Here is a 13,261-nt window from a genome sequence, read left to right on the forward strand (position 1 = left end):
TGATACCTGTAGGAGATCTGTATAAAAATACAAATATAAGTCGGTGGCCCTCCAAAAGTATTGGAGCAGTGACGTGAATTCATTTTGAAAGCATTTAGGTTTTCCATCAAATAATGTATATGAGACATGAGCTTTTATTTTTCAGGAAAACTTTTTCATGTGAGCAAAAGGTAAAATGACTCATGTGATATCTAATAGTGCTTTGTTCCAAGATGACTTCTTTCAGTTTCTCTTTTATACATTCCTAAGTCACACCCCATTGTTTTTATGAAACATGGATTATGCTGTCTAGCATTGTCTTCGCCCATCCCAGGAAAATTCTCCTGTCTGACTTAGTTATCCTCTAATTTCAATAAACAGAAACTATGCCCTAATCACAAACATACACAACAATACATTCAGTCAAAGGGCAATAAGTCAAAGTCATCAGTAAGTCTTAAGTCTTCAGGCTGTTTGTTTGTTTGTTTGTTTGTTTGGAGGGCAGAATTTAAGACAGGTTTTCGGTTTTAAGTAAGTATGAGGTGTTTTTGAGGATGCCACCCATCACTCTGACAAATTCAAGCTAACATGAATATAAATCTGTCTTGAAGTAAAAATTTGCAACCAGCTACTACAAGAGTTAGCTACAAGCTACAAGAGTTAGCTTGCCTACAATTGGTCATATCAATTCTAGAGATTTGAAAAGTAGCTAGCAAACTAGCATGGCTAACATTATTATTATTATTTTTTTTTTTTACAAGAGTGCCACCCATCACCACTCTTTGAGAAATTCAAGTTAACGGTAATATATTACAATAAAGCTGCCTTGAAGTGAACATCTGCAACCAGCTAGAGGAGTTAGCTTGTCTACAATTGGCAATTGGGGATTGACGCTCTACCAGGAAGGTAACTACAGTAGCTAACTAGCATGGCTAAGTTTTAACTTTTTTCTTTTCTTTTTTTTTTGTACCAAAGTGCCACACTTTGAGAAATTCAAGGTAACGCTAATGTATTAAAACTGTAAACTGCCATGAAGTGAACACCAGCTACATTTACAGTTGATGATATAAATGCTATAGACTCGCTACTGGGAAGAGAACTAGCTAAGTAGCATAGTTAACATCAGTTGGTTTCTGCTCCGATGTTACTTCATGAAGCAGAGAAGTAGCTACTCATTTTTGTTACTATTGTACTACATTTTGATTATTCATTTTCTTGGATATGTGGATTGGAGAATGAGTGACGAAACGTTTACTAATGTGGCTATGGTGCACGCATAATGGGAAAAAGTTTTATACCCAACATTTTCCCCCCAAAATATTGTTATTGCAATACTATGAAACCATTATGTTTTTAATGTATTTGTGCCTACTCCACACAGTTGGGTTTGAGATCAGATTCCATCCTAAGAACAGTGAGGCAAATCTGATAACCACTTGTCTGTCTGAATAAATAAAATGCCAGAAGGGAGAAAGCAATGCATAACTTATTTTGAATAATATCATTATCTTTGCGTTTTCTCTTAGCAAAGCAGATGGAAAATTGTTTTTTGTGAGGGGGGGGGGGGAAATCTTTTTTTTTTTTTTTAATTAACCATTTCGGCCAGCCCAAACATTGAACTTAGTTACTTAAATTTTTGTATAGAATTTCAAAATTGAAGGCAATTTTAATGCGAAAGTCAAATGATTTTGGAAAACCCCTGTTACTGTATATTTCGCCCCTGGCATCAAGTCCTTCCCCTATTGGCTTCCTCTGCGGAGTCACCGGCAAGTTAGCGACTCGAACCGACTTTCTCGCCTTCATTCCACACATTCCCGTGGCGGCTTCTGGCGCGCACCTGACGCGGCTGCTCAAACGCACGCCGCGGCTGTCCAGATTGCAGAAACGGAAAGTCATTCTGAATTTGGGACACGGCGGAGCAACTTCACCCCTGGGAACCAGCTCCTCACGTGGGACACGCCCCTTCTTAGTTTTTCACCACCTCTGCTTACAGAGTCTTACTTTCGCTCTGTGCGCAGCCTCCTCGGATCTCAGGCGAGCAGCGAGAAAAGCGGAGTGGAGCCCTCCTGACATGTGGGAGATGGGTGCGCGAGAGCCCGGAGCCTGGAAGCAGCACGGCTGAACCACACAAGGAGGAGGAGGCAAGGGAGGAGAGAGGGAAACCACAATGAGGGTCCGGCCCACCGCCGTGGTGACGTCGCGGGGGCACGTGAGTGAGGCTCTCCAGTGACGGCGCGTGGAGGGCAGGAAAAGCACTTTTTAAAGCCGCTGGTGCCGTTTTGGGGTTTTTGCGCGAGGTGCTCCTCCAAAACAACCACAGAACCACAGACGCGCGGCTCCGGGCTTGGCGTGTCCGGAGCGTCAATGGTTAATGGTCGCGGGCCAGCAGCACCAGTCACAAGGACGGCGCTAAGCGAGTAAGTACGCCGCATCATCTGAAAATTTTTTTTTTCCTCCTCCATAAAAACCAACGCCGGCTTCTTCCTTGTGGTCATCCGAATAGTTGATACGTAAACGCATGTCTCGCGGCTTCCCGAATTTATTTTTTCACCCCAGTCCTCCTCCCCCCTGGTGACATGGTTTAGGACGTGTCAAGGGTCACGGAAACCGCCGAGGAGCGAGAGCTGATGCCGGCATGGCGTCAAACAGCCTCTTCAGCACCGTCACACCATGCCAGCAGAACTTCTTCTGGGGTGAGTAGCGCTTTGATTCCTTACTGGGGTCTTTGGGGGTCTCCGGGTCAGGTGTTGTGGATGTGAGGGAGTCGAGCATCCTGGATGACCAACACGGACGTTCTTCAACTGCGGTCAACCTGTTTTTGCGTCGCACACGGCAAAAGCTTTCTCATCTCGATGAGAGCGTTCAGATGTGTCGTGGGGCAGATTCAACTTTTTTTCGGAACCAGGCAAATATTCAAAATTTCAAGGATTTGCTGGTCTTGTGCAACAAAGTTCAAGGTTCAGGGAGCACATTTTGACAACCGCAGCGAGTCTTTTCGCTACATAATTGTACATAAACGCAAAACTGTAACATAATTGTTATGTTCTCATTTAAATGCCTTGAATTTGCTTTTTTAGCCTTTAATCTTCCTCTTGGAGTTTTAATTTCCTTTTTTAGGCGACAAAGCTTGAGTTTCAGGAACCACATTTTGGCACCTAATACAAAAGTCAAACCATGAAAAAGGATACCGTAGTCCTATTTGCCTGCCTTTCTTTCGCTTTGTACTGTATTCAGCCTGCATATCTCATTTAACACGGAAGAGGCATTTATTTACACTTTGCCTGTGCGATATGCGGTGGACCAATTAGCATTTTTTTTCCAGAGACTGAACTGATTTGTACACAATGCAACATTCAAAGCAGACAAAATCATGACATTCCTATTTGCAGTGCAGTAACCAATCTAAGCTTCTACCTCTAAAATATATATATATTTTTTAAGACTTTTTGCGAGACATACCTGGATTTTCAGGAACCACATTTTGGCAGCATATGCATTATGAATGAATTTGTCCCATTATGCCGCACTCTTCTCTATTATTATTATTATTATCTCAATTTAACACAACAGAGGTCCCTCTGAAAAATTTGTGAAACTTGTGATTATTATGACAGATGCGGCACTAATGCAGGATGAAATGGTGAATTTAAGGACACGTCTACCTTAAAACAGCGCAGGAGTGACTGGACTATTCAAGTTAAAAAACACACGAGTTTGTTCAAAGCAAAAACTACTAAAAGGCATAAGAGACCCAAAAGGTGGTAATTATATATGTGCATAAAATAGCTTTTTAATGTAATGTCGTTGTGGTTGTGGTCTTTTTTGCTTTGTGGCGGTTACATTCTAAATCCCCAAACTTGATTCAGAGAGATTGCGGATCTGCTCTAAACAGTTAGTATCTTCATTTTTTTTTTTTCAGTCTTCTGCGCGCTGTAATTTATGGTGCCCTTTTTCTTGTGGTCTTTTTGCCTGTTGGCGGCGTCTTGACACATCAATGTTGTGCAAATTCATGGAAAGTCCCCAGCTTCATTTTGGAAAGATTAGGATGCGCTTTAAACAGTAGCTTAATGATTTTCAGACCTGTGTGAAATATTTTTTGCTGTTGTGGCGCCTCAGCACAACCAAATAGTTGTGTTTGTTTGAGCCGTTGGGGTTTGCTTATGAAACAGAAAGCAATGTGATGAATATGAGCATCCAAAGGCCGCTCATTTCTGAATTAATTTGGAATTAATTTTATGGCCTGTTTTTGTGGCCTTTTTCCATCTTGTATAATATTACAAAAGGAGTATAATGGAAATATGTGGATGGTTATCTAATTTTTGAGTTAATTTGGAAAGATTGGGATCCATTGTAATTTCTTTCACTGCCTTTGACTGCAATATATGTCAAATAGTGATAAACCAATGTGTTTTTTTTCATGGCCGATATTGAGGAAGCGGATATGCGGAGCCGATATTGGTTTGCAAATATTGACGTAAAATTTTGAATAATGCCTTCAAGAACATATTTGTTAACCAGCTATTCAGATTTGCAACAAGTCTTTTTTTTTATCTTAGAAAATTGACATATTTGTTAAAAAATTCTACCCCAAAAAATGCAGGGAGCTTTCGGGCTAAGCTGTTAAATGAAAATGTCAGTAAAGAAATTGTTCCCAAAAGTTTTCTACAGTAAATGAAGTTTTCATTGACATTTTAATCTTTCACTTATCACTCATTATTTTGTTTATTGTGTGATAAGTCCAGAAATTTTTTTATAAAAGTGCATCCTCAATGCAGCTCTTGGCCAGCTGACAATTTAACATCTCAAAAGAACCCAGTTTTTCATTGACCGCTTACTCGCCGGCTTTAAAAGGCCAAATATCGGCCATGATAATCGGCCTGGCCAATAATCGGTCCACCACTATCGAATAACTGACATCCAGGAGGCCTGGCAGTGAAAGAGTTTAAACGTAATCATTTTCTTGTTTTGGTAGTAGATGTTCTCTTTTGTTGTTGTTGTTCTGGCCTTTGCGCATCGCGGCGGCGTCTCGAGACAAGCAACTCGATCGGGCAAATAAATACTGCATGAGCGCTCAAATTTTAAACAAACATTTACAAGCCGGCGTCTCTGCTCGCTGCGTATCCTGAGCAGCCGAGTCCAAATCAAATATCTCCAAGATGTTTGTCAGAAGTCTCCCGACTCGCCGCACACACATCTGTTGCGGGCCTCTCCACAGAAGCAGCGTCGGCTTCTTAATGCGCTCCAGCGTCTTCCACCAATCACTGCCGCCTATTACCGCGTTAACCTCACACCCGCGGGGAGCGAGCGCGGCAGGAAATTGAAAGCAGGATGATGCTCAGGTGCGATGGGGGAAGGAAGGAGGCGGCGGCGGCGGGTGCGATTCAGGACGGGCGGACGATCGCCTATCGATTCTCACGGCGTCCTGCTGATTGATGTCGCCTCCGGCGCCGTTTTACGATCATCTGGCTCGTAAATCTGTCAGCGCCGCCTCGAAATGTCCCTGGGACCACCGGAGTGTCGGGCTGTGTTTGTAATTTGAAAATAAAAACAAGGATTGTGTATCACGGGGGAGGGGGGTAGGAATAGGAATTGGTGTTCCAAACAAAAAAAACAAAAAAACAAATAATAATCATTATCCATGATCCTATCACTAATTTAACGTTTTGTGTACACCTAAATGTCATAGGCTTTAAAGATTTTCAAGGTCAAACTCGTACGAAAACAAATTAATATTTTAGTGGAAAGAAGTTATGTTATAAGAATAAAGTTAATAATAATTTAAAAAAGGACTATATTCTCTAGGGGTGTTAGAAAAAATCGATTCGGCAATATATCGCGATATTACAGCGTGCAATTCTCAAATCGATTCGATATGCGGCCGAATCAATTTTCAAACATCAATTTTTTATGGGAATATTCAACAAAACGTCTTACTTAGGGTTGTTAGGGTTTACACATTAAGCATGGAAGAATGTTATATTAATGGAACATTAAGCCTTAATATTTGATTTCAGTGCTGTTCAAACATGAAACAGACTGCAACCTGAATTTTCAGATAAAAACATTTTCATACAAATCTTACAGTGTACATGTACACGTTTACTGATTAGTATTTTCTAAATTTGAGTTTTAAAAAATCGCAATAATCAATTCATAGATTCGTATCGGGATAAATCGGTATTGAATCGTGACCTATGAATCGTGATACGAATCGCCAGGTACGAGGCAATTCACACCTCTAATATTCTCTAACATACACATTTTACTCTTGAAAAAACAGTATATCAAAAAATCATACGCCTTTTGTTGTCAATAAATATGACTTTATTGGTGTGATAAGTTTTTTTGTTCTATATTAAAAAAAAAAAATTAATCCTGACTTTATCCGATTACCGGTTTGACGTTATACAGTGGTTTGAAAAAATGTCAAGATTTCAATGACCGCTAATTCTGGCTTTCACCAGTTGTCACACGGCTAATCCAAGCACGCAATATGATTACCTGCTTGCATAAATGAGTAAATGCACCGCCTCCTTGAAGTTAATTGTCTACGATTAACTTTTTTTGTCCTCGGCGTGAAATGACTGACAGTGGAGGAGGAGAGACGGAGCAAGATGGGATACAGCAAACACGGATGTCTTTTTGCTCTGATTAATGTGCATTGTCCTCATTTCTTTTTCTTTTTTTTTTCGTGCCAGTGGGTACTAGTTTGCCCTAAGGACAACATGCATAGCTCACCAGTGTTCTTTTCCTTTCGGCTATGACTTACTATATATATATATATATATATATATATATATATATATATATATATATATAATAATAATAATAATTATATAGTTTTAAACTGAACATGTTACACATGTTACTAAAAATTGTATCTATATTTTTAAAAATAAAAATAACAAGTTTTTATTTACCCATATATTTAAAAAAAAAGAAGTCATTTTCGAGCTGTAATTTTGAAACTCCAATATATATGTTCATGGTTTTCATACTGTCAGAATCTAATTGAATTTATGATACGTCCCAATCAAATCAAAGCTTTTAATTGGCCCAATGTTAGGCAGGGATGAGTATTTGGTTTAGTATGTTTGTTTTATTGGCCAGCGGTCCCCATATTGAATTTTGCAGTTTTTAAAATGATACGACACAATGATGTATTGCAAATTATTACTTGAACCCCTTAAGTATGGCTCTCGGACTCCAATTTGAGAAGCTCGGACTTAGCTAACATTGGACATGTAAATTACGATGTATATTTTGAGAGCAATAAGGATTAATCATCTTTTCCATCATCAGTCAATTTAAATCCCGTGTGTGAGATCCGAGACGTCCGCGATGTTTTCTCAACTTGTTCCTGCTGGACCGTTTTTTGAGGGGAGAGGTTTTTTTCTGTGTACGTGCATGTGTGTGGCGTCAGCCTTTTTTCCCTTTTTTTTTTTTTGCCCAAAACGCAAGTCGCAAGAATCTTTGTTTTGTTTGCCATAGCGCCACATTGCTGCCGTCACGGACACTTTTCATTTGGGCTGCCGGCGCATTCCAGCAGAAAGACGATGCTGGCGAAATGTTCCCATCACCATGAAGATTTGTCTTGGCGTTGCATTCGCGTTTAATTGCCCGAAATACATTTTTTGGCTTGGCGCAGGCGACAGAAAAGTCCTCGACTCATGTGGCAGCCACTCAAGCGCCAGCCCGTCTGCTGTGCACATAATGGCCCTATTAAGAAATTAATTACAAATAGATAATTAAGTCATGGGGGAAATTATCCTCGCGTGGGCGTTCCTAAATCAACAGGATCAAGATAGAAAAACGGAGTATCTAAAGGCGGAAAACTTGCATGTGATGGCTTCTGTTAATTGTAGATAATATAGCGTTGCAATATATCTATATTTTTGGCCCCTGGCTAAAATGGGGCCCAGTGATGCACTTTGGGCTCCGGCATATGTCAGCCCTCGCCAACTTGACTGCCTTCATTCATGTTAGCTGTTATGTAGCACGATTGCAACATGTAAACCCGCAAATGGCCGCTTTCGAGTGCCTTATTGTTGGCCACGAGTGTGTGCTTGTTATGAAGAGAAGGCAGGAGAGTGAGGATTCAAAAAAGAAAAAGAAAAAGGCAGGAGAGTGAGGATTAAAATAACAAAAAGGCCAAGGTGACACAGGCTTCATGCTGACGTAGCCACTAGAGCGCCTCGTTGTCACAGTGTGGAAGATCCCCTCGATGACCCGGTGCTTTACATTCTAGCCACCAGAAGCTTTCAGCGGGTATTTTTTGGGGCGGTTTAAACATGGATGAAGAAGCATCATTTTTCCAGGATGTAGCGGTATTTGATTCACAACGTTTGAGAGCAAAATTTTGCACGTCTTTTCAACCTAATTTGAGCTTTTTTTTTCATCGTTCAAATTTAGAAGAGTTGTTATCATCACTCCTCTCTGGTGTGTGTTTATAAGACATTGATTTCCACTTAACAGGGACTTTAAGATGAATCTCAATTATATGTATAAATGACTTTCCAAAGGTTAGACTAAGGCTGGATTTGATATCCATCCTAAAGGAACACACTGTCTATTTAAAAACTAACCAGCTATTCTGTGAAATGGTTAATTTCAAGTCTTTCCTGAAAAAAATGTCAATGATTTTATAGTACTTTTTATGAATATTTTTGCATTAAGTAAGTAAGTATGCTAAGCAACAGAAGTTTACTGGTTACATGTTAATTGGCCAAAATTGTCATTAACTCATTCATTGCCATTGACGGCTATAGACGTCAAAAATTCATTTGAACTATTTCTATTCGCTAAATTTTTTTTCCACTTTTGTTGACAAGAGTATGAAAACCTTGAAAAAAAATATTTTATGTATATATATATATATATAATAATTTTTTTGATTAATTGTGAAGTCATGCAATTAATTATAATTTAAAAAATTAATTGCCTGACGCCCCTAATTTTTAATAATCTTCTTTTTTTTTTTTTTTTATAATTATATATATTTTTTAAATAATTATATATATTTTTTAAATAATTATATATTTTTTCAAATATCTTTTTTTTTATAAAGAAACAAATATTAGAAATTAGGGGCGTCAGGCAATTAAAATTTGTAATCGAAATTAAGCGCATGACTTCACTAGTTAATTCACGATTAATCACAAATTTTATATCTGTTGTAATACAATTTAAAAAAACTTTTTCATACTCTTGAAAAAAAATGTTAAACTAATAGAAATAGCTCAAATGAATTTTTGACGTCTATAGCCGTCAATGGCAGTGAATAAGTTAATTAATAATGGGGGTTGGGGGTACATCTCTGGTAAGACAGTTTTTCTTCAAATGTTCTTACTAGTGAGGACGTAGCACATATAGACCTTATAACGACTATCAAGGATATTGAATAAATGCTCAAACGGCTTTTCATGCTAACCACAAGCCTGTGACATCTTAAAACTGCAGCAGAGACGCATTCATTAAAAGGTAATTTGGAAGAAAGCTTAGCTTCAGATGCAGCTACTGTGCTCTTGACTCGTCGTCCTCAATGGAAGCCCTCTTCGGCCCCACCGGCGTGTCATTGGAATTCCGAAATAGTGCACGTGTATGTCTGTGATCTGCACAAGCTATTAGCGCCTGTTAGGGCGCGCGGATTATAATCCCCCGTGTAAATCCCGCAGGCTAATCAGGGCGTGTGTTTGTGATACTGTTTTGGCTGTACGGACAATTAACGGCTTTGTGTTGTTGTAGTGTTTATAGCTGTGTGACAAGGTGTGGTAATGAGTGGCCTGGTGTCGTTCTCATGTTCAAATGCAAACAAGTGATTCCAGTAAGACAGGGACAACAGTTTAGCTCTCAAATGCTTTTGATGCAGAACGAGAGAACAAAAAGTCTTTAAAAGATTCAGAGATTTTTTTTTCCCCAAAAATGATTCGTGTTTGTACGAAGACTGAGAACTATAGTGCTCAAGTGAGCATGACAAAAACGATGCCTTGTGATGCACTTTAGCTAGCTAGCTAGCTATAGGCCTACACCCCAAAAATGCATCATGGCGGATTTAGACCTTTTCATTGTTGTCATTTGTGAGACAAATTGATACAACTCGAACGCCAGGGCGATTTTGTGGATATATGATGAAGAGCTTGTCGACGCATGGTCCGTCAAAACAAAACAAACAACTTTGGTTGACTTTAGTCTCCAATATAAAGTCGATTTTCTGAACAGGAGGTACGTGATTAACTCATTCACTGCCATTGACGGCTATAGACGTCAAAAATTCATTTGATCTATTTCTATTAGTTTAACATTTTTTCCCACTTTTGTTAACTAGAAGATGAAAACCTAGAATTTTTTTATTGTATATTTAGAACAAATATAAAATTTGTGATTAATCGTGAGTTAACTAGTGAAGTCAGACAATTAATTACATTGAAAATTGTAATCACTTGACGCCCCTAATTTTTAATACTATTTTTTTATTGCGTCATTACTTAACTAGTGAAGTCATATGATTAATTACAATAAAAAAAATTAATCGACTGAAAAAAAAATTATACAAAAATTAGGGGCGTCAGACGATTCTTTTTTTAAAATTGTAATTAATCGCATGACTTCAATAGTTAATCCACGATTAATCACAAATTTTATATCTGTTTAAAATGTACAGTTAAAATTTTTTTAGATTTTCATACTCTTGTTAACAAAAGTGGAAAAAATGTTAAACTACTAGAAATAGTTTAAATGAATTTTTGACGTCTGTAGCCGTCAATGGCAGTGAATGAGTTAAAAGACAGTTCTGGCAAATAGAGAGAGAAACTCGTTAAAAATGTGACAAAATAAATCAAACAAAATAAGCCAGACAGAAACAAAAGAGATATCAATTATAGTTTGTTGGTAATACTTGAAAGCAGACGGCATTAAGAGATTAAGAGCATACGTTTAAAAAAACAAAACAATAATAATGACTTTGTTGACTTTCATCTTCACGTCATAGTTGTTCTTAAATTAACTATCCAAGTTTGTCAAAAGATTTTTTTTAATCCACACTTGAAAGAGACTTCATTCCAATCTGGCTGACTGTATCAGATTCCATTCAGGGTTTTTTTCTCTCTCGCAAAAAAAAAAAAAAAAAAAAGGTTACTTGAACCATGCAGCCTTGCTGTTGTGTCAAAACGTCAACACCGCCAAAAGGGCGTGATCAGTCCTCACCTGCTTTCTGATCAAGGTCATAAATCAAAGTGTTTTCATCCAACTCGGGCGCTTTCCTACCTTCTGTGCTCGCCGCATTTCACACCAGGTGTGCTATTATCATTTTTCCCTCTCGTTTAGTTACCGTCAATCAAGCTGGGTGGATTATAAACAAAAACCCGAGGAACCACTTTACACTGAATGCAAAGACGCGAATTCACTTGGAGACAATGTTATTGGATATTTAAAAAACGGATGCAAGGAAGACCAGTCCAAAAAATGGTTTATGCAAGTATAACCCAGTCCAACACCCCCTTCCACTTTTCCAAAAGTCCCTTCCACCTCCCGACGAGGGCGTATAAAAGCGCGCGCAGCCTCGTGGATGTTTGTTTTTCGGCCCGTAATGATGTGAGCGCGAGCGGGTGACGCACAAGGCCTTACCTGTTCCACGCCGCAAGGGAGGGAAGAGGTCAGCCTTCCGCCGTGTTGGTTTAGTCTGGCAGGAATGCGGCATCCCCTCCGATGTAAACTTACTTAGCGGCGGGTCATGAAAGGAGCGACATAGGTGGGATGTTAACCGTCTTTGGAGGTAATTTCCACTCTGGAGCTGAGGAAACACGGGAGGTGTCGGGGACGAAACGGTGGATTTAAGTCTTTGAATTTTAAATCCATCCGCGTCGTTGGGCGCTAAACTTGACTCGAAACAAAGCAACACATTTGTTTGGCTTTCATCTTCGGCGTTTCTGTATGTTGACGGTAAAACTCGAACCACCATGTGGCGGGGGTTCGCTGTGCTAAAACACATGCTTGTTAAGACCAGCAGTCGGTGTGCAGGTGTAGTCGTCGCACGTGCACTTCAGGTGTCTATGACAGGAAGATCTGTCCGCTTGATTAATGCTCTCACTCAAAGTGCCACCTGGAAACAATCCGCCCCCCTACGCTCCTCTTTTTTTCTTTTTCTTTTTTACCGCCCCCGTCCCTGCGCCTTTGCATGTGCATACCATGAGGGCCGGCGAGTGTGGAGCAGACGCCACCGTCTGCCATGGGGAGGTAACTTAGAAAAGAAAAGAAAAGAAAAGAAAAGAAAAGGTTCGCGTGAACAATAGCGCACGTGCAGCCGAGGGTGTCGGGTGTCTTTAATAACACTTTTTGCTCAAATTACCCGCCCGGCCCGCGACACACGCTAACGGATCAAACGCGTCCCTCACGGCGACGCCCACTGCTTTTCCTTTGTAAGGTCGTGTGGGCCGCCAAAGCGAACTTCCGCTTTCAGGAAACTCCAGACTGCATCGTTACTTATTGTCAAAGTTATTGTTTTAGCGTTTTTACTGTTGCAAACGAGCATTTTGCCGTCTTCAACGTCATATAACCGTCACGTTTTACGCTTGTTTGGTAGTTTAAGAGTGTTTAAATTTGGTTAGCAGTAGTAAAACTGCAGAGTGACCATATGCGCGGTTTTATTGCGTTTGCTGGGTTACAACCGAGTTTATTATTTTTAAATGTCCATGACAGTTTTTGTATGGAAGCTTTTTAAGGGACGTCAAATGTATTTACTAGCTGTGTCAAAGTTAGTGCATTAATTTGGAGTTAATTTAAAGTTCCTTTCACACCACTATTTCTCTTAATGCGCGATTAATGACCACCCCTTACTTGGAAAACCTGTCCGGGGGGGAATTCCAGTCGCAACGCAGCAGACACGTGCACATCAAAATTTATTAGTAATAAATATAAATATAAAAAAAATGTATTTCACAAGTTACTTCATGTTTAAGATTAGATAGCTCTTAATATGAAAAGAAAAATGCGCTGAGCTGTAAACCGCGTCTTACAAATGCAATTATGCCATCTAGTGGCAGAAAAATGACCTCAACACAAATCAATATCGCACTTGTTTTTTTACAGTACAGTGCATCTTTTCAATTTTAACTTGATTTTATGAATTATTGATGCAGCCATATTTTATATTAGTTTTTTAAATCCACTTTTATAACAAGAGTATGAAAACTTAGACCAAAATTTTATTGCACATTTAGAACAGATATAAAATTTGCGATTAATCATGAGTTAACTATTGAAGTCATGCGATTAATTACGATTCAAA

General features: G+C 39.2%; 1 protein-coding gene across 2 annotated transcripts in view; it reads left to right on the forward strand.

Annotated features, from left to right (window-relative positions):
• The first annotated feature begins 480 nt into the window (after positions 1-480).
• The window catches only part of runx2b (RUNX family transcription factor 2b), a 50,632-nt gene continuing 37,851 nt past the window's right edge, over positions 481-13,261 (forward strand). Inside the window, exons 1-3 of one of the 2 annotated variants that reach the window (XM_086061316.1) lie at positions 868-885; positions 1,998-2,396; positions 2,565-2,672. In XM_086061316.1, coding sequence (XP_085917442.1) covers positions 2,615-2,672 — 58 coding nt within the window. In that variant the 5' untranslated portion in view covers positions 868-885; positions 1,998-2,396; positions 2,565-2,614. Of the gene's footprint in view, positions 511-867; positions 886-1,997; positions 2,397-2,564; positions 2,673-13,261 lie in introns of those variants that run through there. The other variant, XM_086061317.1, reaches the window with a different exon arrangement.

The sequence above is a fragment of the Leptonotus elevatus genome, chromosome 18 (assembly GCF_054856555.1).
Source record: "Leptonotus elevatus isolate MCC_2025b chromosome 18, RoL_Lele_1.0, whole genome shotgun sequence".
Lineage (NCBI taxonomy): Eukaryota > Metazoa > Chordata > Actinopteri > Syngnathiformes > Syngnathidae > Leptonotus > Leptonotus elevatus.